This window comes from Oxyura jamaicensis, chromosome 3 (assembly GCF_011077185.1).
Source record: "Oxyura jamaicensis isolate SHBP4307 breed ruddy duck chromosome 3, BPBGC_Ojam_1.0, whole genome shotgun sequence".
Classification (NCBI taxonomy): Eukaryota; Metazoa; Chordata; class Aves; order Anseriformes; family Anatidae; genus Oxyura; species Oxyura jamaicensis.
In genome coordinates, this window is record NC_048895.1 from 6,010,764 (window position 1) to 6,035,397 (window position 24,634).

General features: G+C 43.9%; 2 protein-coding genes across 15 annotated transcripts in view; both read left to right on the plus strand.

Moving 5' to 3' along the window:
* The window catches only part of PLCB4 (phospholipase C beta 4), a 207,716-nt gene extending 197,300 nt beyond the window's left edge, over positions 1–10,416 (plus strand). For 10 of the 12 annotated variants that reach the window (XM_035320050.1, XM_035320051.1, XM_035320054.1 and 7 more), the window contains 5 exons: positions 1,389–1,490; positions 3,066–3,123; positions 3,550–3,636; positions 5,737–5,773; positions 8,508–10,416. In XM_035320050.1, the coding sequence (XP_035175941.1) occupies positions 1,389–1,490; positions 3,066–3,123; positions 3,550–3,636; positions 5,737–5,773; positions 8,508–8,596 (373 nt within the window). In that variant the 3' untranslated portion in view covers positions 8,597–10,416. The remainder of the gene's footprint in view (positions 1–1,388; positions 1,491–3,065; positions 3,124–3,549; positions 3,637–5,736; positions 5,774–8,507) is intronic. The other 2 variants (XM_035320056.1, XM_035320057.1) reach the window with 2 other exon arrangements.
* A 1,480-nt stretch (positions 10,417–11,896) lies between these two features.
* Positions 11,897–24,340, plus strand: LAMP5 (lysosomal associated membrane protein family member 5). Of its 3 annotated transcripts, none has more exons than XM_035320078.1 (7): positions 11,897–12,022; positions 13,852–13,936; positions 14,208–14,380; positions 14,510–14,641; positions 14,718–14,823; positions 16,255–16,443; positions 23,118–24,340. In XM_035320078.1, the coding sequence occupies exons 2-7, from the start codon at positions 13,897–13,899 to the stop codon at positions 23,294–23,296; spliced, it is 819 nt and encodes a 272-aa protein (XP_035175969.1). In that variant the 5' UTR covers positions 11,897–12,022; positions 13,852–13,896; the 3' UTR covers positions 23,297–24,340. The 3 variants fall into 3 exon arrangements, with proteins under 3 accessions (XP_035175969.1, XP_035175968.1, XP_035175966.1); XM_035320077.1 differs by lacking the exon at positions 11,897–12,022 and adding an exon at positions 12,665–12,683; XM_035320075.1 differs by lacking the exon at positions 11,897–12,022 and having other exon boundaries at positions 13,693–13,936.
* The last annotated feature ends 294 nt before the right edge of the window (positions 24,341–24,634 follow it).

The window sequence follows — 24,634 nt, forward strand, 5'->3', positions numbered from 1 at the left end:
AATAGATTAAGTTAATATGAACACCCACACTTAAAATTTTTCATATCCCCATGCACAGGAATTTAAAAAAAAAATATTTCAGTACTGCTCTTAAGGTAGTATTCTTGAAAATTACTTTAAACTGGGTATAGAAAATAAAAGCTTTTATTTGGAGAAGGGACTATTAGAATGAAATGTGCTCTCAAAAGAACATTTCTTAGAGCTCTGTCCATTTTTACTGCTTTTAAGTCTGTATTCAGGAAATGTTTCTTACGAATTCTTAGAGGAAAAAAAGAGTGCTGCATTTCTTCAAAAAAAAGTTTCAATGTATAAAAAATTTAAGTTATGGAACAAAGTTTACTCATGCTACTTAAACATTAATGTCTTCCAGAGATTAAAGAGTGCCTCAAAAATTCAGTGTCAACATTTCATTAAATTAAGCACTCTGTTCTGTGCCACTCTTCTCCTGTGCATACTTAAAATTTGAGGTTAATAAGTACAAAAATTAATCAGTGTTCTAGTCTAAGATATGTCCAGAAAAAGAGAATGAGGCACTTCCTTGGCTTGCAACAGGTAACTTTTACATGCTTATGCACTGCTGGGGATTTCACAATTACTATTGCCAGTTATTCACTGTCTAATTTCCATATATAATTCCTGTTTAAATAAGCACTTAAGATCAGGAGCTGCCAGAGCTGGAATACTAAGCAGGCAGAAAGCAATAGCTAGCCTTCAGGGAAGGCCTTTCTGGAGCTTGGCTAGCTTACCCAGACTGAGCCAAATTCTGTTCACTCACAGTTCATAAGCCGTTTCTGAAAGTCAGCATCTGTGCTTACTCCCAACAATGAATAAAGCTACTCTGTTAAAGCTACACAGTTTTACAGAAAAGACTGCAGGGTTCTCTGGGCTAGAAGGAGAAAACAAGCACAAGTTTGGCTGTGGTCTAAAACACAGGGCTTTTTGCAGTCCCAAAGTAGAAGTCTTGAAAGGAAAGCTGTCAGCTCATACCACCCTAGGAAGTACTACTACTATTCGTATTGCAGCCATATTCAGAGTGCAGGATATGTAATACATAAGTTGCATTTTCTACATAGCTGACAGTAGCTCATGTTCAGGCAACTTTATACTAGGGAGAAAAGACTATTTTCCACCCTTTAAAAACATTCAAAGTGTAAAATGCATAAAGCTTCTCTTTCCAATTATGTTCTCTAGGACAAATGAAGATTTCTGAATGCTTGCTCAAATTGTATAAAGTCTACCGAAAGGAAGGCGATTTTGTTATAGTCTGGTCTTTCCTCTTCCCTAATACTTCAAGGACAAAATAAGCCACAATGCAGAGTAATGCCAGGAAACCAACTTCATCAGCAATTGCATTTTGTATATTCATGATTTTATTTGATTTTGCCTAGGGAAAGCAAGGAGATGCGTGCCAACCAGGCTAAAATATCTATGGAGAACAGCAAAGCCATAAGCCAAGACAAATCTATCAAAAACAAAGCAGAAAGAGAGAGGTAAGTACCAGAGCTCCCTTTCTGAGAAGAAAAGAACATTATTAAAAGCTGGCAAGTGAACTCACAGATAAATTCTGTTAAAACCATGCTTTTATGTAGGGAAACAATGTCTAATGATTGTGTTGAATACTTTTAAATGAGCATTTTAAGAAAGGTGTTACTTTTCTCATCTTTATTCTTTTAATAAATGTGATGCCCTTCTCAGGGAAACAAAAATGTCCTAAACTTTATACTTACTATCTGTAAGTGACTGGTGTAGGTCTAAGAGTTGTAATGACTGTACTTAGGAGTGCAGTATACTTTTTAGCAGTTTTTTGTTTGTTTGTTTGTTTTAATGACATTAAGATTGTTCTGAAAAGGGAGTCTGAGGTTTGGAGCTAGGTGGATTTAGAATATTTTAAGAGGCAGCATCACTAAAAACACAGGAGGTGGTGCCAGTGAATGCTTTTCTCTGTCATCTACTGATAACACAGAAGAGAGATGGAACAGAAGACAGGAGTGCTAAAAGTGATGATAATAAATGGAGAGGGTGATGAAAGATGGGAGTGAAGAAGCTGGAGGTGTACTGTTGAACAGCATGTGTATTGTCTCTGGTCCTGAACAGAACCACAGCTCTCTCCCTTATTATGTGCTGGTATTGGGAACCTGGCCAGCATCTAAGCTCAGCAAACCAAGTCAAGGGCACAACTACACTTCTAAAAGTGGGTTATTCACAGAATGTTTGGGGAAGACAGCTGCAATTGACTTGAGAGACTTGCCAATACCAGCTACCAAGACTTTTTTGGAAGATTGATTTGCATTATATCTATTTTAAGTTTCTTCTTTATGTTTCCAAATAAGTAGATAGAAGCAGAATGTACATGATAATGTCTCATAAGCCTTCAAGGTTTCCCCTTTACTTCTTAAGTGTTACAAATTCCTAGCTCATCAGAAAGATGAGTCGTCAGAGGTCTTTGTAACTGTATGCTTAGTTTATGTAAGACCTCCAGTAACAACTCGAAAATAAATCTCTTCCAATATTTGAATGCAGTCTGAATGCAGTTCCATTTTTCAGGCTTTGAGGTTAGTCTGATTCAGTTCTTTGAACTATTTCTGTTATATTTCATGACATGAATCGTAAGAAGAGAGGCTTATGATTATGTCTCTTATGTTAGTATTGTATATTTATCTTTGTATAAAAAATACCTTTAAAAACCTTAAAGCATTGGTAAACCATAACTTTACATATGATGATCAGATGTTTTTTTCCATTGCCACTGCTAGAGATGTAGCACTCTGTAATCAATTTATTTTGATAAATGGAGAGTGAAATGAAGAATACACAGATGAATTAAACAGTTTTTAAAGTTCTGTTCACCACTCCCGAGTTAGGGAAAAAGTCAAAACTTCATTGAAACAATGAAGTGTAATAACTAGAAGACTGTTCAGCTTGCCATTAGTGCCATATGTGACAGATAATCAAAAATTAAAATACAAGTTACAAGTCTGTGGTTCTCTCTGCTGGTACCTTTGAGTTTCTTTTCTTTTTTTTTTTTTTCTAACAAGTCTTCATGGACAATGTTTGTATTTTTTTAGACGAGTCAGAGAACTGAACAGCAGCAACACAAAAAAGTTCCTCGAAGAGAGAAAAAGGGTAACTATAACCTTGACAAAGTCACTGGGCGCTATTTCTGGATATTCATTTTCATTTCTGTGTTGAGAATACAGCTCTAGTAAAATAAATAAATAAAATGAATGTTTGCCCTTGCTTGGTTCCACATGCTTGTAGTATAAAGATCCAACAACTATATAAGAGGAAACTTTAAAACAACAAAGTTAAGGTTGATGTGTCTCTGTTAGACTTCTATGTAGTATATATATATTATATGCAATACTTATAAATGTATTATTGTTATATTAATAGCTCTTCTTAAGACTCTGTGATACAAGAACCTCCTGTGATGTTTTGTACTATCCAAAGGAGACAACACAGTATATATATGTATATATTTCAATTAAGTTTTCATTTTGTGTGTTAATAATGCATTATATTTCTCCCAATATTTTCTCTTGCTTACAGCTTGCAATGAAGCAGTCAAAGGAAATGGATCAGTTGAAAAAAGTTCAACTTGAGCATTTAGAAGTCCTAGAGAAGCAGAACGAGCAGGTATTTTTTAAAAATGCTTAAAATAAAAGCAGACTAGTAAGAATGGTAACCAGAATCAGGCTGAACAGAATGCTTCTAAATATAAATCATTACCAAACTGGGGAAAATGACCTTGTTCATGGTCACTCAACTACCTGGGGGGAGTTAAAATGAAGAGGCAAAGTGAGTTAAATAATGATATAGAACTCGGTTTGCTTCAGATGTGAATGCTTAACTGTTTAGTCAGTCTGTCCTTTTAGCAGCTCAGCCACTTTGGTACACATTAGCTAGATATGACAGTAATAAAAAGCCCAGCATACAAATTTTAATTACTCCACAAAACTACCTCAAGAAAATCTGTTTCTGTTGCTTTTGAACTTAGATTTCTAGTGCTGACTGGGAAATAGAGGTGTAAAGCATGTGCACAGAGCATCTCTGAACTCCAAGAGCCACTTTATTTTGGAATGAACAATAGAGGAGTACAGTAGCATGGGGAGTTTTATCTGTGCTAATACACCCTTTCCTAATTAAAATACCTTTTATTTTCTGCTAGTTTATAACCTTTTTTTTTTTTTTTTTTTTTTTTTAATTTGAAAAAGCTACTTGGCAAGGCAAGGAAAATTCTAATCTTAATTCTGGTAGAAGCACTACTGTTCTGAGCAGTTCCCTTGCTGAAAGGTTGAGCCAGCAGAGCTGTAATATGCATGAACTTGCAGTAATGCACTTACACAAGTGTAAACTGCAAGGGGAATATACCCAGCAGTTCAATAAGATGAGAGAGAAAGGGTGTGTTTAATACCCGTTGCTTTCAAGGGTTATGCACTTAATTCTTTGTTATTAAATTTTCTGAACTTAACTCTGGCAGACACTATACTATGAATTAAAGTAATCTTGCAGAGGGGGAAGGAAGGGTACATCCAAATCAAGTGTTTCCAGTATCACAGAGTCCCAAAAGCTGCATGTGACTGGGTTAACTTCTGGGGTGATGACAGCAAGTAGGGTCACAGGCAGCTGCTACTACTGAGCCCCGGCCTGATCACTCCACCTTCCTTCTGGACAGCAAGTGAAACTTCCAGTCTGTCCCCTGCCAGGGTTTCTGTAGATGCCGTCTCTGACATACAACACGAATTAATCTATTGGTCATTCTGCTCCTGGGCAATAGCTGCACAAAATCAAAAGGTGGGGTGGGGGGACATCTAGGGGAGGCAATTGGGGGTACAGTGGACCTGTAGCTTTAACTTCAGAGAGCAGCACAGAGAACTGTGTAAACTGAGCTAGTTGACAAAAAATAGTGGGCTTGATCCAAAGACAGGTATTATTAGTGGTGTCTTTCTGCTGGTGGCAGAGGGCCTTAGATCCAGCATTTAAACACATAAGGACAAGAGGGAATGATTACAGTTGTACTTTCAACCACAATGTGCCAAACACGTCATGTATAAGGGAGATAGGCTGCTGGGAAATAATTGTGGGTCATTAAAGGAGTCACCTCGTTCAGCAGTTAGATTCTTCCCTCACCTAGGGTTACAGCCTCCACTGCTGAGAGGCAGTAACAGCCTACATGAGCTTGCTCATACTCCATTTCAGTGCAGGTCAGCCCACATCAGCAGCGATGAAATGGAGGAAAATCATTCAGGTTCTGTCAGGTTATCACTTTGTGGGGGCATGTGGAGGCTTCCACCACAGGCAGTCCTTACCAGCTTTTTAACCCACTTGATTTAATCCATCAGAAAATATACTTCCACACGTGCTGTCCTGACCGCTTCCTTTCAGTCCCTAAAGTGCACCAATGCAAACCCAGGTCTGGTTTCGTTGCTATATGCATTGATGTGTGAAAGCTAATTGGATCAAAATAAAGGTGATACTTGTTTAATGCACATTTCAAAATGTGTTGTTTTTTTTTTTTCTGATCAAATGGGTGAAGAAACTTTTCATACAAATACAGAATGTAAAAAGTAGCAATATGGGTGGAAACAGCCTTCAATACAAACTGTTATAATTTAAATTTTTGTTTTATGTATGTTTTCCTTGCATTAATTTTTTAGTCTCACTTCAGTTTTCATTCATTTAATTTGTTTCTCCTTGTATTACTCAATTTTGACATTATTATTTTTGTACAAACAGCTTTTGAAATCCTGTCATGCAGTGTCTCAAACACAAGGTAGGATGGACGTATAATAAGCAAACTCTTATTTCAGTGTGCTTTCCGTCTAAATTGAATCAGTATCATTGGAGCCTTCCTTGTAAATGCAACCATTGGGAAGTACCATTGACATAGTGAACACAATGTTAATCTTTTTTGCACACAAGTATTTGAGCCTAACAGTATTTTGTGCTTTAGCATCTCCAATTCAGATGCATATGAACAGCGATGTAAATAGGAAATATTTAGAGATTAACTTGTATTGTACATTACCTGTTGTTAATGAAAGATACGTTCAGAGTTCTAAACTGTCTGCAAAAAGTGTCTATTGATTGAAGAAAACTTTTAGTGTTAACATACTATGCTTAACAGGTAACGCTGATAGACAAAGAATATTCACATATATTAGTATGGTAATAAAATAAGAAATTCCACACTAAAAATAGCAAAGTATAAAATAGATTGCTAGAAATAGCTTTTTAGTGTTTGAAGAAGAGAGGCTTCCAGCACTTCAAAATTCACTTTAAAATCCAGCGCATTACAATGTATGGTAATTATACTGTGTGGCTGTGCTGCTGTAGTTTCCAATCGTTACAATAAATCTCTGTTAACCCTTGTCTTTCCAAGGGAAATAATTGTATTAGGCTTGAACGTCCAGTTTTACAGTATTGCCTGACCTGCATTATTTTCTTGAATTGATAACATACATATTGCACCACACTTTTGCAACATGTATTTACAGACATCTAAAGAGGAAAAAAACATTCATTATTTAATGTATATGGTTCTTAGACTGTCTCAGATTTCTCTAGAGAGCAAGCACCTTGCAAGCAGGGTCCATTAACTACCACTAACTTCACGGATTCGCTGTAGCTTTAGCACTGCCTTCCAGAAAGCTCTTCTTACTGTGTTTGTGTGTGCACGTCAGAGTGCACTGTCTGACCAGGCCTCAGAGTAGCAAAAACGGGCATCGTGATCCTATGCTAATGTGTTCTTTGAAACCAGGTTATCTCTAAAATAATTCCTTACGCTATACACTGGCATGCAGAATATTTATAGGACACTATGTGCCAGCAGATAAGTCACAAGTCTAAAGCTTAAAACAGATGAGTCACTAAAAAACAAACACAGAGTTTTATCTGGAATTGCACTTCACACACAGGCAAAATCCAGCCAACATTTCAGAAGAGGTTGTACATATTAATTTATTTATTATGTTTTCACATTTCCATGTTAAAATTATTTCTTCATTACTTTCAAGCTTTTAACTCATTTAAATGGAGAGCATTGATTAATTTTTAATCATATTTATGACAGTTTCTTTGTTATTATCATAATTACTATTACTTTTTTCCCCAAGATGATGATTGTGAAAGTACAGGGCTAGATTTTTTAAGAAGGCACGTATATCACATCTGTACAAACCCACACTTACCTTGCAAAATGGATAGCTGTGCATCTCATTACTTTAGATCTACATCTGCCCATGTTCACATACATGTCCTTGCATGTCCAGAATAGGTGACTACTTCAGCAGGAGTCTGTATATCAAATTTCCCTGTCAAAGCAACATTTACAGCTTTCTAAGGAAGAGCTCACATAAATCAAGTTCAGTAATCATTCTTCCCTGCCTAGCAGATACAAAGGAGGTACACTGAAGAAAGGATTAGTTTGGTTTTCCTCTTCCTAAACTTGTCCTAATCCTCCCAGACTTGGTTGTAAAGATAGCTTGCCCTCTGGGTCAAGTTATTCAGAGTCCTTTGGGCTATGTATTTAAATAACTTCACAGATTGAGAGTCATCACAGAAAATGAAGAGATGGTGACTCCCAGTTCTTTCAAACCACAGAGTTTCAACCAAAGTGCAATTTATAATCTGTAGCTGAGCCACAGGAGGAGTAAGCATGTACAAGTATGTACATGTGATGGAGAGAAAGAGAATTTTAAAAGCTCCCTCTAAGCAGAGGATTCCCAGGCCAGATAGCATTTATATACAGTGCTTTAACTCTTCTTGCAAAGCCTGAGGCATGCAGAATTTATTGCAAGATCTGGCATAAATTCAGTGCTGTATTCTGCACAATGCAATTGGATGCAATTTCAGGTGGATTCAAGGTTTGTAATCCCATGGAGGACATGTAGCAGTAGTCTAATCTTGAGGTGAAATAGTTCATATCTGTAATACTAAAAGACAAGAAAGATCTCCAGGCCAGATAAAGATTATTATTATTTAAAAAAAAAAAAAAAAAAAAAGGCAAACTATATAACATACTGCAAGAAAGATGTTATGCTGACAGATTTTCATCATTTGTTGTATTTACGGAAAGAAATCGGTCCAGATCATAAATTAACTCTGAACATTTCAGGAAGTAAAAGGTATATTGCAGTACTCTCACAGCAGTGATTGACCATACATTCCCAAAGACATTTCTTATAAGGAGAAACAGTTGAAACAGCATCTGAATAGTTTTCTTCCCTAAAATTGGTGCTTTGCATTTTACTGTGCATTTCTTCAGAAATTCAACCCATGAATCTTGGAATAAAATCAAAAATATTTTCCTAGAGTTTGTAGACATAAGAATTACAGCTGATTTTGAAAACATAATGACATGGTGGGAGGGGGGAGAGACATTATGTTATTACATGTATATTCAGTGTGTTTTGCCTGTATTTTACCCAGATGCTATCATATAAAATGAGCATCATTCTGAACACATGGTCTGATGCAGTGCTTCATGTGGTTATTTTGGATTGCAGGCAAAGGAGATGCAGCAGATGGTGAAGCTGGAAGCAGAGATGGATCGCAGGCCAGCAACAGTGGTCTAAAGCCTCAACATGTAAATTGAAGTTGGAGAAAACAGAATCCTTAAAAATGAGTGCAAAATTCAAAATATTATTGCTGAGGTTGAAAAGTGGGCTTTTTCCTTGTTCCCCCCTCCCCCCCCCCCCTTTTTTTATATATGGAAAATGTAGCTATGGACCACCAAGTCTTAAGGTTTGCATTGTTTATTTTTAACACTGAGCACTGAATTTCCTTTGTTGGATTTCCATGATAAGAATTTCTTTGGTTCAGGAAAACACTAATCAGAAGATGAAGACAGTTTTGAAATCCAGTCCTGCATTCCATTCTGTATCTCCACAGGCAGACTGCCTGTATCAATTACACAATCAGAGCCTTGAAACACAAGAGATATTTTTAACATTATCTCAAATGGCAACAAAACCATAGTCAAGTCATGTTACCTACCTTTTGTGTTCTCATGTGTGATATATTGTGTAGAAAGCCCATGCTGCCAAACCACAAGTAACATGTCAGCTGCTCAGCACCTGCTGTCATTGAGCCCACTGAACTGGATTTTTTGCTAGGTCACTGTAATAATACTGATCCCAATCAAGTTAGTAAGGAGTAGAATTGGGGCATTTTTTAATTTATATTTCAAAGTATTTTTCAGGCAGCAGACAGTAAACAGCTGAACATTGTGTATGTTTGAAAGTACATGTACGAAGTCATTCGTCAAATTCATCAACTGTAACAGTAACTTCACAGGATGTTTCTGCAGTCCAGTGATGTAATTCACATGTGCCATATCAACTCCATCATGTCTGAAAGAAGCCGATATCCTGTGAATGTTACTGCAATGGTTAGCATGAGGGAAATACAGTGTATTTGTGCCAAACTTGCTCAGTGCTCTAAGGGATTATGTATTAGGCACTTTAAGAAAAGTTTACATCATATGTTGCTTGTACAGAAATTGCATTTTGATCCTGTTGCTGCAGATCCCAGATATTACAGTTCATTGTAACTTAAAGATTGTTTAAATGGCTTTTGGCAAAAAGTTTGTAACTGTGAAAATGTAAAAAGTATTTATACACTTCAGAATCACAACATTGTAGAAAAATTCACATACATGTAGCCACATGACAAAATTAGTAAACAGAGACGCTAAGAGTATGTTTGCATGTGATACAAATGCTAATAAGACTGTAATGCCTACTATATGACCACAGTCATCCTTTTAGCCAGTAAATACTGAATAAATGTATGGCACAGAATATTGTTTGATTAAGTACAAAGACTTTTAGCATAACAAGGTCTCTCTATATATGTGTGTATATTAATTACGTGGGCATTCTTGATACTTCAAGTAAAAGAAAACTAATTTAATTTTACACAGAAGTATTTATGCAGATTTTCAGAATTTCATATCAGGAATAACCTTTTTATGTCCATTAGATAAAAAAAACAATTTGCTAATGTGTTAATGTGCATGTTTCCAAAGCTTGCTGTAGTTATATTGCAAAACGATGCATGTAAGCATTCTGCTTGAAATTTGTCCATGCTGCCAATTCAAAGATGACTGCATGGAAAAATGGTAGTTTAGAACAAATCAGATTCCTGATTTCAATGTACTAAGCACCGATTATTTTGTTGTATATGCCTGTACAAATGAATTCTACATATTCCTATAAACAAAATAAATGAAAAGAGATAATTATGTCGTTGTCAGTCCTGAGATGAAACTTTCAACTTCTCTAATAAAAAACTTAAAATTCAAAACCTGTAGTGACCATAGTGGATTGTAGGGTGGTGTGTTATTGCCTATGATTTTTTGATAAGATGTATTTCCTGTAAGAATGTGCATAGTGTAAATATATTTATATCATAGCTTATTTATTCAAATGAGTCTTATTTCTTTCAAGTGGTTGAAGAATTGCGCAGTGTTGGTCTGTGCAGTACTACAGAACAGCCTGAATACAGTGTAGCAGCACTACATTGAAAATCCAAGAACTGAGTACAGTGTAGCAGAGAACACAGCTGAGACAGAGGTCAGTGAAGTATTTAGGTGTTTAAGACAGAATTTAAACAAATTTGTGATGCCAATTCAGAATTCCCATTCTGATGCACTTAACCTGTGGAGGCACCTCCAGCTCCTTATAATCTGTAACATTTTAAAGACAGGTTGTGTGCGCACGCACTGAACCACCGCACTGGGAGCAGCTGTCCCTGCTCTCTGAGCTTGGCTGGTCCTCTTCCCAAGTGCTGGAGGGAGCTGGGAGCAGCAGTGTTTTCAGAGCATGCTGGAAAGGATCTGGCAGCTCAAAAAAGGTGGTGAATTTTGTTTTATAATATATAATAAAAATATCTTCTAAAATGCAGCTAGTGGAGACAGTGCTGTGAGCTGGAATTTAATACTGATGCCTACTATTGTGGTTTCTAGACAGTAAGGAGAAGAAAACAGATTAGGTATGGAGGGAACTGGATGGTGAACAACTGAATGTTACTAGTTTTCCTAGGCTCAGTTACAGCCTAGCTAAAAATCACTGCACTAGCTGTTAAAGAACTAACTGGAAATGGAGTACTTGGGTTCGGTTCACTTCCCTCTCTGAGGAAAATCAAATCTCCCTGTCATATTTCTCTGACAAATATCATATACATCAGAGGATTAGCTGGTTTTGGAGGGGAAAAAGCTGTCCACAGCCTCCTTGTGAGTCTGTGCTCACTGCTCAGCCAGGAGTGAGACATTGATCGAGTCCGAGAGAAAACGTGCTGCTGTGAAACAGCAGAGCTGGGTAGCCTGTGTGTCCAGGCTCTGCTCCCAGAACTGCTGTGTATTTCATCCACTGACAATTTAGCAAAAAACGCAGACAGTAATTTGAAATTAAGTGATGAATTTTGTCAGCTAAGTATTTTGAAATACTGTTTAAGTAGTATTTGATTCAAAAATTATTTGAAATTTGGCTGCTAATGTAACGAGGTGAGAATTTCTATTGAGATAAAATAGGCTAATCAATTTGAACACTGATACTGAGCTGAAGCAGTTTAAAATGTCACTCTCCACCGGGGTGATGGATTCCACTTCACTGAAATTTTATCCAGGGAAGTGGTAGATTCTCCCTCACTTAATTTCTTCAGATAAATTCAGTGCAGCTGCGATGGGGAGGGTTGTGACACCCTGGCTGCACAGGCAGCCAGTTGTTCTTTCACTTCCATTGACTCATGGGTTGATCATTAGCTCACCTGTGTCCAACTGAGGTCCGTTTAACCCATCCCCCTTGAGTGCAGTCAATAGCGATGCCAGAGATACAAGATACACCTGGGGGGCTGATTTCCTTGCAGATTGCACGTGCTGTTGCCCATTGGCTGCCAATGGCAGGCAGACACATCCTGGAGCTGCTCAGCCAGAAATCCCAGCACGCAGGATCACACCAGCGGCCGTCGCAGTGCTGCAGCCCCACTGTCACCGTGCTGTGCGCTCCCTGTGAGGAGGCTGTTAAGAGCAACTGCTGGCTGGTAGCTGGGAGGTAGCAGTAGGAGTCTCAGCCTTCGGAGATGCATGGGCTCTCTCCCCACCTGAGGGTAAGAGCAGGTTTCAGAGGCTGGGCTGGCTCCAGGTGGTCCATTAGCACAAATCAGGCCTGGTCACAGCCATTCAGCTCAGCTGATGCTGCACTGGCTCCCTCAGGTTAGAGCCCTGCTCACTTAATGTTTTGGGGCTTTCTTGGTGTGAGGAAACCTTAACCCTTTCCCTTTTCACCATGGAAAGCAGCATAAACCCTGCTCAGCAGGCTAGAAATAGGGGCGATGCTGAAGCTGCAGGATTTTGTTGTTCTGTACAGCTGGGAGGTGCAGGGAGAGTGTGGTTCTGCACCGTGGGGCTTGGGGCTGCAGTCAGCCTCCTGTCCCTGGCACGGCTGCTCTCACTCCTCTGCTCCCTGTGCTTCCCTCCCACGCAGGCTGGGTACAGGGGCAGCTGCTCAGCATTATATATTTATTTGGAGGCTTAGAAGCTACCTAGAAACCTAAGAAATATTTCAGAATAAGTAGGGGGCTAGAGGATGAAATAGGGGCTAGTAAAGCACTGCAGTCTTCAGTGAAAGGCCTGAACTCACCAGGGAAATAGTCCGGTGCAGTCAGAGGGGCTCACGTAGGAGGTAATGGCTTTTTGCTTTAAATAGTCGATTGCGACTGTTATCCATGGGTTAGTCTTGTATCACTACTGACACAGATCTGGCTCTATTTTGAGGGGCAGGAATGAGTCCTTATCCTGAAACAAGATGGAGGGGAAAAGGCCAGAATATAGTATTTACTACATACAGCAAGCAGGAAAGGTATTCGACAGAACAGTTACAAAACCAAAAGCAAACAAGCAAACAAAATCAATTTGTTCCTTCAGCAACTTTTATTTTTGAAGAGCTATTTCCCAGCAAGACAACCATTCTCTGCAGGTGTGCCCTGGCAGGGAAAGGGCAGCTTCCAGAAGCAGGAGCCTGCAATCAAAACTCCCCTTGTAGTACCTTGCTTGGCAAAGCTCTGGACTGTTTCTCCCAAACTCCTTTTCCTGAATTAGAAAATTGAATTATTACTGAATCCTTGTAGGGCCACGAGCTCCAAATAGCTGCTGTCCCTTCGGCATTTCACAGAAAAAAATATCCTTAGGCTCCAATTCCCTGCCACAACTGAACTCCTCTTGGGACTCTTCTTTATCCTCAGGGCTGTAAATATTTGGACGTGCTTTTCTGTTCCTACCTGGTGTTGAAGGGCCCTAAAAGCTCTCGGTGAGAGGCAGAAAACCCTCAAAATTTTACCGTCGCGTTGGCAGGCGACAGGGAAAGGCGAAAAACGCCGAGGGAGCCGGCTGCTCCGGGATGGAGAGGGAGCCCGCAGCAGGCTGCCGGTTTTGCTTCTCACCTTGCAGCCCCAAAACAGCTGCCCGCGTCTCCCAAATGAACGCGCTAAGCAGTCGCTCGCCTTCGACCGAAATTCCGGGCATCGAGGCAGGGTTGGGAGCCCCGGGGGATCCCCGGGAGCCCCTCGGCGGGGCCGGATAGGGCAGGGGGACGCCAGTCCTCCTCCCCGTGTGCGCCCCGTCCCTCGGCGTGGGCGCCTCCAGCAGCTCCACGGCATCTCCCCTGCTGCTGCTCCTCCTCCTCCTCCTCCCCACACACCCACACACTCTTCCCCGTCCCTCCTCCCCGGCACTCCGCAGCGGAGTGCTTTTGCAGCCTGTGCAGCTCCTGCGTGAGGAGGTGTTTCAGCTTTTTAAAAAATAATTAGTAGCGTTTTCTCCTTTTTTCCCTTCTTTTCTCCATCCCTCCGGAGCGAACCCTCCCGGAGCAGCAGCAGCCGCCGGGCCGAACAGGGAGGATGGCCGGGGGGCGCCTCCCGGGGTTGCTCTTCATCTTGCGTGAGTACCGCGGCCACGGGTCGCGACGCCCCCCCTCCCCCCCAGGACCTCGCTGTCGCGACACGGAACCCTATCGCGATGTGGCCGGCACCGAGACAGACCCGGCGCTGCTCGAGCCCCGGGGCTGCTTCACCGCCGCGAGCCGTCCTATCGCTACTACCCGTTCTGTCGCGACATGGGGCGCCCCGTCGCGACTGGGGGCCTTAGTCCCGGGGCCGGGCTGGGGGTTGCCGAGGGGTGCAGCCGCCGCTCAGCGCCCCTCTGCCCGCAGACGCCGCGGCTCGCCTGGCTGCCGAGCAAGAAGTTGAAAACCTGTCCGGGCTCTCCCCTAACCCCGAAAAGGACATTTTCGTCGTGCGGGAAAACAGGACGACGTGCCTCATGGCGGAATTCGCCGCCAAGTTCCTCGTCCCTTACGACGTGTGGGCCAGCAACTACGTGGATGTGAGTGGGGCCGGGGGGCTGGGGCTGGGGGACGTGCTTTGCCCACGCCGGCCGGGCTTTGGGGCGGCTGAGCGGGTAGGAGGGCGGCCGGCGGGGCTCGCCCCGCTCAGCCCCGGTCCCCGTTCATAGCTGATCACGGAGCAAGCCGACATCCCGCTGTCGCGGGGCGCCGAGATGAAGGGCAAGTGCGGCACCAACGAGTCGGAGCTGGAGATCTCCTGGCTGGAGCAAGCGTACACCCTCAGACTCTTCTTCCTGAAGGTACGGGGCTGGGCCCGGGTGCCGGGGTGCGCGGCCGTCCTGCCGGCTCCTGACCGCCGCTGTGTCCCCCCCGCAGGAGGGGCACAACACGTCCCGGGGCCAGGAGACTTTCTGGAGGCTCGGCCGGATCCAGTTCGCCTATGACACCTCCGAGCGCACCTATTTCAAGGACGCCGTCAGCCGTAAGCGCCCCGGTCGCGATTTGAAAGCACAGCCCCGGGGGGATTCCCGGCGTCGCGATTTTAAAGCGCATCCTCGGGTGATGCCCAGCGTCGGGGCAGCCAAACGCAATTTAATGGGGAAAACCCCAACCCCACACCCGCCCGACAGAGTGGGACCGGGTGCCTTTTTTAAACCCTATGTTATTTTTTTTCCTCCCCTTTTTATTCTTTATTCGTGTTTTTAGTGACCGCAGCTGCCGCGGGAGAAAGCGCCCAAGCTCTGCCTGGTGCTGCACTACCCTAGCCCCGCCGGGGGACCCGGGAGGCAGCGGGACGGGCTCTGCCTGCCCTGGGCACGTCTGGCTCCTGTCCCGTGGGACAGCACCTTAAGGGCATCTAAGGTTAATTATTTCCTCAGCCCTGACCATGGCTGAATGGGTGGAAGAGCAGCGGACTCCTGTGGGAACGATGAGACGGACATCAATATCCCTATGTGCCTCCACACCCAACAGTTCCTTTTCTCACTGGGTTTCCTTTCTTTTGGCTTCCATTTTCTTACCTTGTTTTTGGTCAGAAATGAGTCACCTCGCATTGAAATTTAAAATACAGTCATTTGCATTTTTTTTGTCAGCGAGATTTTCAGACTCCAGTGAATGGTGCATTACTAGCTTATGGCATAGGGCTCGCTGGATGTGGAGCTGTTTTTCCACCCCTACGGTTTGTGTCCCCAAAACGTGGTGGCGGCTGTGCCCCATCACCCTCTGCAACCGCAAAACGCTGATTGCCTTTCTGTGCTGCCGGAGGGGAACAAAGGGCTGCAGATGAGCCGAGGGTGGAAGGCATCCCTCATTCCACCTTGCTGAGCTACCTTCTGCCTTCATTTACGAAACAACTTGATATAATGAGAAAATATTTTTTGCAATCTCTACTTGGGTGAAATGACCATGTTTTGTTTTTGAGAAGGGTGCTAAGGCCTATTTTGCTCTGCGGTAAGGTCCCCAAATTGCAGCATTCCTTCCATCTCAATTCAGGGCCAAAGCGCAGCCACAAGAATTGCTCTTTCCCAAACACAGGGAGTATGAGCACAGTCTGAGGCTGCATAGACAACAATAGACACCATTCCTCTGGCTTTATGGGCTTCAAGTCCTGTGTCAGGAGCGTAGGTGGAAGCAGCAGAGCCAGCTCTCCCCTTTGTGCCGGCAGGACAGCACGCTGCAGCCATCCATCCCTGATTGCGGGCAGGTGACCCCACTGCAGGTGCTGTCCTGGCTATGTGGGGGTGCCACGCAGAGAGCACGATGCTACCCTGGGAGAAACTGCTGCTTTGAGAGCACTGAAGCGTGTAGCCACTGTGCTGCATACCCCATGTCCAATTTATAAGTTTGGTTAATAAAGTCACATCAGTTCCCCTCAGACAGGGCTTGACCTTGGCTGTTTCTGCCCCTTGGCCAGCTGGGAAGCACACAGCCAACTCGCAACGGCTCTCTGCCTTGGTCACCCCAGCTGGGAAGTCCTACGAGTGCCAGGCACAGCAGACCATCTCCCTCATCTCCAGCGACCACCAGAAGTCTGTGCAGCTTTTGCTGTCTGAAGTCCGCATCCAGCCCTTCGACATCACTGCAGATTTTGTCTTCAGTGAAGGTAAGGCACCGGGTGAAGGCATGTTCTGCATCCCCAACATGCTACCACTGCCGCAGCCTTTGGGGACATTATTTGCTCAAGGAATTTGGGTCCCACCTTTCTCACAGCAACATCTCTTCCCTCCAGTGAGTTGTGAGTGCTCCCTGAAGTCCCTCAGATCCCTTCCCTGTCTCCATGGTTTCCAAAGCCTTTAGGAGCTTAGCCCAGCTGTTACTTGGTCACAGTGCGTGCTGTCATTGCATGTAGGTTGGCTTCTGTAAGGCCTCATCTGCCTGGGTTGCCAGCAAGCAATGGTGCTGCCTGGTCTCCAGAGAACCCTGCAGGTAGGAGCATCTCCTCAGCATCACCAAAGGTGCTTTTGGGACAGCTCCAGGGGCTTTTTAGGGCCACTGCATGTTGAGGAAGGATTGGTGCTGTAGTGGAAGGAAATACGTGGATGCACATTTGAGGCTTCAGCTCTATTACTGCTCTTTGCAAGGGTGAAAGAAGTGTAAAAGAGACTTCATCAAGTGACCATTAGGTGCTCTTCTCTATGTTCTTGATTTAGGCAAGGTCTTTTGGGGAGGTTGGTAGTTGGGGACATCTGCATGGGGAGCTGTCCACGGCATGGTGAGGAGGAGGGTGGCAGGAACAAGATGAAGGCAGTGGCTCAACAGCAGAAGGCTGTGGAGATTTAGTCCCTGACAGGATGAGCTGCCTGCCTTGTGGTTTACCTTTAGAGGTTGTGATGGTGTAGGGATGTCCCTGTAGCCAGACTGCAGGTCTGCTGCTGGGTGCAGAGAGGGGATGTTTGAAACCCTGGCGGTGTCTGAAGTCCTAGGGTGCTGCTGTGATTGGCGTTATGCTGAAGCTGAGCAAGGGAGGAAAACAGTCTTTCTCAGTCAAGTCTGTAAATGTGAGCTGGAACCACAGCGGAAGCCAAGGGTGGAAAGAAAATGACTGGAAGGAAGCCTTGTCTGGAGCAGCTGTGTGTGTGGGGCACCTCGTATGCCAAACGCGGGGGACACTGTCCCTTCTCTCAGGTTTCTTAATGTTAATTGAGGGTAAAAGAAAAAAGTGAAGTAACACATGCTTTTCAAATCGCAGGGTCTCACTGAGGTCAGTAATATCACCGGGGGGGCGCATTCCTGCAGGTTCTGCTTTCCTTTGTCCTTAGGAAGGCACAGAGCTCCTCCTGCCCCACTGCCACCTGCCTTTTCCATCAGGTTGAATGAGGGAGTGTAAGCATGTTCACTTCAGTCAGGGCTTTGACACCAGTCCCCTCTTTATACTGCTGCTTTAGCAAAGTGGTTTACTCCATTATTATGATAAGTTGCAAATAAAATATATAATAGCCAGATCTTCTAATAACCAGCTAGAAGGTGGTGGTGTTATTTTCAAGGCCAGCATTAAAAACATGGGGCTTTATTATTTTGCATGTAGGAAATATTTTAGAACACAATAAAAACCCATCACTGACTACAGAGCCGAGCACTTCCACTCATGACTCACATTCCTCTCACTGGTGTAGTAAATACTTGCTATTGTGTATGCTGGCTCTGGCAGAGCTCTGCACAGCTGAATTACTCATGGTGAGGCCAGCATTGTATAGAGTAGGTTTTATCGTGGGCACAAATAAGTCTGTTTTCTATAGAAGTAGTACCACACTTTGCATAGGCTGCAGGGAGAAAAAGGCAAAACTTCATAGTCTCCTATCATTTTTGGTGGCAAATCTTCATCTTCTCCCTCTTTCTGGGGCTCCAGGGACCCCATGGAGGACATTTAAAATATGCAAGTCTGGGCTCATGTTTAGCTGCTGTGTCTGTGTGCTACCAGACTTGTGAGGTCTGATAGCTCCCGTTTAAAACAACCAGGCTCAGGGTTCATTGCCAACAGGGACTGCATCCATTTTTCATGATACCCTGTTTTGGTATCAGGCTGTAAATTATTTGTTTTTCTTTGTTGTAGGATTTTTTTTTTAATTATTATTATTTTTTTTAACCCAGGACACAAAGAAACCCTGGTTGGTTTAGCAGTCTTTGAATGCAGGGGGGGAATTCCTCCTTCTGCGGAAAACACGATTTCTGTCTTTGTCAAGCTTTCTGGTTTGTTGCTGTTGTTATTAAATTACTTCTTGTTATTTAATTCTGCTGGAAGTTAAATAGCAAAGAGCGCCCACCTGGAGAGGATGGCTAGAAGTGCCTGAGAGCAGTCATTTAAAACAGCAAAGCTTCAAACACAGGCGCTGCTGCTTCTCCCAGTGGCATGTCCCCAACAGCCCTGCAGACTGGCGCGTGCTCGGCACAGGCATGGCAAAACATGATCCTTTGTGGGGTCTGAAAATCACTGCCAATCTTAAATTACAGTAATTAGCCTTCTCCTTTTTGGTTCATTAATTTCCCATTAGGTAAAATTCCTATTAATTATGAACAAGCTACAGAACATTTTAAAATATTTTAGAATAGAGAAAGAGACCTGCTAGAGCAGAAGAATTGCTGAGACTCTGGAGGGTCAGGCTCTTTTGCCACAAAGAAATGGTGGGGAAAGGCTTCGTCGGTAGACCTGATGCTGTCCTGCCTGGAAGAGATTGAAGAACCTGGGGGGAGTGCCTAGACTGCTTTTGTTTTCTGAGTGCTTAAATTCAAGCGTTAGAGTATCTTTTCTTGAAGACAACCAACTGGCACACAGGCATATAAATTTGCGTATTTATTTACCTTTTTCAATACAAAGGCAGCAGAAATTTTTCATTCAGAGTTTGGGATTTTTTTTTTTTCTTAGTGGAAAATGTGTACATTTATCAGTTAAAAGACCAGTGAAAAGAGAGCCAATCAAGAGGGTGAGAGGAGAATGTTTAAATTGGAGAAAGAACCCACAATAATTGCCAGTTCTTTTGATTTTCATGAAAATCATACAAAATGCCGATACACGGGGATGCAAAAGCAGAGAATTAGGGGCTGGGATCCCAGGAGCTCTCACCTCCCTCTGAACCACCCCAAACAAAGGCCGCATTTTCTCAGGGGTTCTCAGCACCAACCAGCTCCTCTCTGCAAGGTGTGTGGCCACGTTTAAAAAGCAGCCAGCCTTTTTTATTATTTATTTTCTAAACCAAACCCTTCTAAAAACCCATCTCAAAAATCCATCCTGTCATGCCAGACACTCCTGGGCTGTTTTTCTGTCCATTTAACGGCCCTTGCACCAGTTCTCAGGCTTGCAGTCGTGACTGCGGGAAAACACTGTCTCTTTTCTCTCTCTTTTTTTTTTTTTTTTTTTTCTCCTTGCTATTTGTTCTGCTGAAGGATGCTGAAACAAGAAAATGGGCCTGTTGGGTGGTTTCGTAGCTGAGTACTGAAATTGGATGAGCACTCACCATAGAAACCGTGGCGGTACGTGAGGCTCGGTGCCTCGCGGTGCCGGAGGAGGCACAGCACAAAGGGAGCACACCTGAACGCCTCCTTTGTCATCCGCCCGCAATCTCTGCATTGGGGTCGTGCTGCGGGGTGGCTCAGCCCGACCCCGTAGGGCTTGGGATGCAGTCCAACTGCCAGCCTTGAGCCAACCGCTCATGGAGAGAAAAGTCACCAGGGACCCTTTGCGCTTCGCGGGACCCAGGGTAGGGCCCAGCAGTTTGAGCAAATGCTGAGATCTCTGTGACCCGAAGCAAAATCTCTGGGAAAGTTTGCTGGAGAGGGCTATTTTCCTGCAGAAGCCATCGGTTTGACATATCTATGTCCATTCCCAGTGTGACCGTGTTTCATTTGCCGTGCATTGAGCAGCCCGCCCATGGTTGAGCGGGTTGGATGTCTGGGTGGGGGTCTGCCTCAGACTTCATGTAAACCCCCCTCCCTTCCCACTCCCCCTTTCCATTTTCCTTCCCTGATAGAGCAGGAATAATGCCCGCTACCTACCTGCCCACCGTGCTGTGCACCTCAGTGCCTACAATGCTTTAAATTCTTGGGATGAGCAATGCTATGTGGACCCTAAAGGACATTGCCATAAACGTGCAAATATTTTTATTTGGTGTAAAGTGAATGTAACGTTCCTACAATGTTAAAATCCAAACCTCTTTCCCCGAGCCAGCAGCATCTGGAGTGCCTTCGCTCCCCGACAGATGGGTTTGCGCTGAGCGCTTGCAGGCACCTCCCTGCCAGGTCCCCCACGGCCCCAGCCCCGCTCCCCCCGCGCTCCTGGCAGAGCGGAGATGTTGGTGAGCAGCTGAAAGGAGCAAAGGGTCTGTGGCTGGGCGAGGAGGAGGAGGTTGTAAGGCTCACAGCTGCCTTCGCTGCCCAGGCAGAGCACTTTCTGCCCAGGGAATGCAGCAGTGTCTGGCTGGGAGTTTGGGGTGTGCTGCTGGAGACTGCAACCTTAGCTTTGATTTTTATTTTTTTTTTCCTATGGGGTATTTTTTTTTCTTTTAATCCTCTTTAAAAAGTGTCAGGATAAAGAGCTATCTTCTGTGGTTGCTTGCGAAAATTGACACCTTTTTGAGTTGTGACTCAGATACTTAAATACAGCTGTGGCTTTCCGTGGATGCTGGAGTTTTGGCCATGTCTTCTGTGTAATCTATTGCTCTGCAGTCTGTTTACTTTGGCTAAAGATGGGAATTCAAATACTGCAAGCAGATGCTTTAGAGTTGGGTTAGTCCTCTGCATCACAGCACTGGTGCTTTCAGCTTTGCCTTCTCTGGTTGCAGACCCTCGCATGCACCCTGTTCCCCTAAAAGTGCTGCGTTACTCATGTTTAAGTAAACGTGCATGGGCAACCCTGCCCTGTTTGAGCACAAGTGAATGTCCTCAGCTGGCTTTACACCAGGCTTGTTTCAATACTCCACGGGATTTAAGCTAAGCTGCTTTCAAAGCTGCTGCTTTGTGCCCAGATGTGGTCAGTGGTTGGGGTGCTGGGGCACCCCTGGCCCCGCAGTGCTGCCCCACGCAGCTTTTTCCGCAGCCAGGACCGGGCACGCCAGCGTGTGCCGTGCCTCTGCCTCACCGCTGCAACTCTGGTCAGGCCTTAGCATCCTAAACTGGGAAGAATTCCCTAAAGCTCTGGAAATCTGATTTGGGGAGCTAAATAATAATCAGGGTAGCTTTTTTGTTCGTCTTTCTTGTTAATACAAACAAACAAAACCCCTGCATTGCAGCAACCGCTGAATCGCCTGTAACAGACCTGGTGATTAATCACTCCTCTGGTGAAACAGTGAACAACTGGAACTGAAAAGGACATTTCTTTGTTAGACTACGTTTCACTTTGCCTTTTTTGTTTCACTTCATTTGCGGCTGGAAACGTTTCCTAACACATGGCTGCCAGCCTGCTGCTGGGAGGGGGGCAGCCCAGCTCCGGGCGGTGCAGGCAGCGCTGGCGATATGGATACGTCCCTGCTGTCACCTCCTGCCTGGGCGCAGGGGGTCTCGGGGTTTTTCCTGCCTTTTTCCACATTCTGCTAGATTTGCAGTTCATTTGTTTTCACAGCAATTCCAGCTCTCTGTGTTCTGCAATCAGCTGCCTGGGGAACCCATCTGGATGGTCTTTAGTGATGGGAGGAAGTAGTGGTGCCCTTTGTATGTGCTTGTCTAACACGCTTTTTCTTTCTTTCCTTTTTTTCCTTTTTTTTTTTTTTTTTCCTGAAAATTACTGCTGTTTTCCTTGTTTTCAGTAGGATTCTGACACTGTGAAGAAGACAGCCCAGGGGCCAGAGCACTCTACCTTCTGTGCCCATAGGTTTATTTTTCAGCATTGCCATTCTTCTTGTTGGTCTGCCTGCCCATCAACATGGATAATCAAGGTTTCTGTGGAGAAAAAAAAAAGTAAATTGAGGTCTTGCCTACCACCTGTACGACTGTGGCAGTGTAAGGGAGCTGAACAGGAACCAGGGTAGTGCATTTCCTATCTTTGGTGGGCACGTATTTGCAAGCTAAATAGAAAAGTGTTTTCCCATTGCAGCTGTGGTTATTTTCTGACAGATTATTGGACTATGGTGAGGATTCACAGGCCAGAGAGAAAGCCACTGGGGATGCTCCCAGTGCTTCTGCTCATCCTTTGCTATATTTGACAAACAAGAGGGGGTGCCGGGATGCTGTTTGCCCACAAACACAGGCGTGCTCTGCCAGATCTGGCACGCTGCCCTTGGGCAGCTTGTAGGGAGGGGGAGATTCCTGCTGGATCTCCGTCAGCCTGCAAATAGAGGGGAAAAGCTCTTTTAACAATGAGGGTTGCTCTGATTAAATACTTACTGATGTTGCTGTTTCATGATATCACATCTATAGTCTCTAAATAAACAGAGCAGCTCTTCAGCCATGGTCAGGAGGCTTGTTCTTTCACTGCCCTGTTCTCAGTGTCAGTGCTATTGGTGTGGCACAGAGGACTGAAGACGAACCTATGGGCCTGAAAGTCTTTTTTTTCCACCACGTTGGCTGGCTTGATGGAAGGTGTTCACCCTCCCTCCAAGCCCTGCACAGTGACTGTGATTTGAGTCTCCTCCAAAGCAACTGATTTTCTCCCCAGGACGCCGATGGTTGTTGCTGTCTCTCTTGGTTGCAGCAGCTATTTGTGCTGTGCAGGGACGCCGGTGCACACCTGACTTGTCCAGGACAGTTTCTCCAGGGATGTTGGTTTGGTGCAGCAGCAGGAGTTAGTATTTGCAGTGTCTCACTCGTTTCTCCATCTCATTTTCTCTTTTTTTTTTTTTTTTTTCCACCCAGAACACAAGTGCCCAGTGGACCAGAGGGAGCAGTTAGAAGAAACCCTGCCTCTGATTTTGGGCCTGGTACTGGGGTTGGTTATCGTGATAACCCTCTGCGTTTACCATATCCACCACAAGCTCACAGCCAACCAAGTGCAAATTCCTCGTGACAGATCTCAGTACAAACACATGGGATAGGTGACAGGACCGAGCAGCCCGAATATTTATCAAGTTGAAAAGGCAAAAGCACTTTTTTCTATGGGAGACGAAAGATTATAGGGGGAATGAGATGGTATTCACAACACCTAACCAAAGGTATTTTGGTATTTCGTGGGGACACATGAGTTGAGATCAGGCTTTATTGCGGTCCATGCAGACACACAGCTTTCTCCATAAGATGAGGGCACACCTGATACTAGGAGTCTGTCTGTGGAACTAGGTGCTCTGAATACCTTCTTAATCAGCCGGGACGATCACCTGGAAACAGAAATACTTCACATGTCAAAGTCTAACACGGGGGGGCAAAATGAACTTTTTTTTTCTTCTTTGTTTTTTTTTTTTTTTTTTTTCTGTTGTTCCTCAAGGGACTGTTACCTCCCTGATGCACTGCTCTTGGCACGTGTTCAGCCTCTGTGTTGGTGTGCCTCCAGCAAGCATGGCTGGGGGTTCAGGGCCATTGCACAGACTTCATTAAGGTCCTCTGAGAAAGGACACAAACCACATTCCTGGTTTTTGCACTCATGTTAAGGAAAGCATGAAAGAGGTACAGGTGTGTTTTGGAAAGAGTTCAGGCCAGGTCCTCAAGCTGGTATAAACTGGAGTAACTCCAGCAGAGCAGATTGCAGCCAGCTGAGGAACTGACCCCACGCTTGAGGTGGAGTGAAGAAAGTTTGTTTTTGCTTCCTGAGCCACATCTGAGTTAAACTTATTTAAAAAAAAAAAAAAAAAAAAAAAAGGTATTGATATCCAAATTATAAAGTGCCATGCTACTGCAAGTCAACTGAGAAATGCTTCTGGCTGGACATCCTGCACGTTATGTGATTGTTGTTGAGATGTTACATTGCTACCTGCAACTGATATTTTCACAATGAAACAAACAAAAAAACCAGATATGTTCAAGTTACTATGCAGATTATTCAGGTACAATCTAATGTAACACAAAAAAATATAAGGAAACCCTTGAAATTTATCCTTAAATGTAGACCATTTTTAAAATGAATTAAAACATGCACATATATAGTACTTGATTTGCCTTCTCATTTTGAAATGATGTAATGCTTTTTGCTAACCGTGGTATCTGGTGGGGCTGGTGTAACAATACATACATAGTCTGAAGGGATGCTTTTAAGTGTAGCTTTTAATTCTAGCAGCATTTTTGATGTAGATGGTTTGGTGAAAATACTCCGTGTTGGCTTGGCATTCTGTGATTTGTTGGCAGTTTCTGATGTTGTTCTAATCGCTCAGTCGTGTCTTTCTTGTCTGTTGTGGGCAATGGCGATTTCCACTCAGGTGCCATCCAGCTTCTGCTGAAACCTT

Coding starts and splice junctions, on each gene's coding strand:
- LAMP5 (XM_035320078.1), top strand. CDS start 13,897: ATGGCCGGGGGGCGCCTCCCGGGGTTGCTCTTCATCTTGC. Junction 14,824..16,254: donor TTTCAAGGACGCCGTCAGCC/GTAAGCGCCCCG, acceptor CCCCTTGGCCAG/CTGGGAAGCACACAGCCAAC. Junction 16,444..23,117: donor AGATTTTGTCTTCAGTGAAG/GTAAGGCACCGG, acceptor TTTTCCACCCAG/AACACAAGTGCCCAGTGGAC.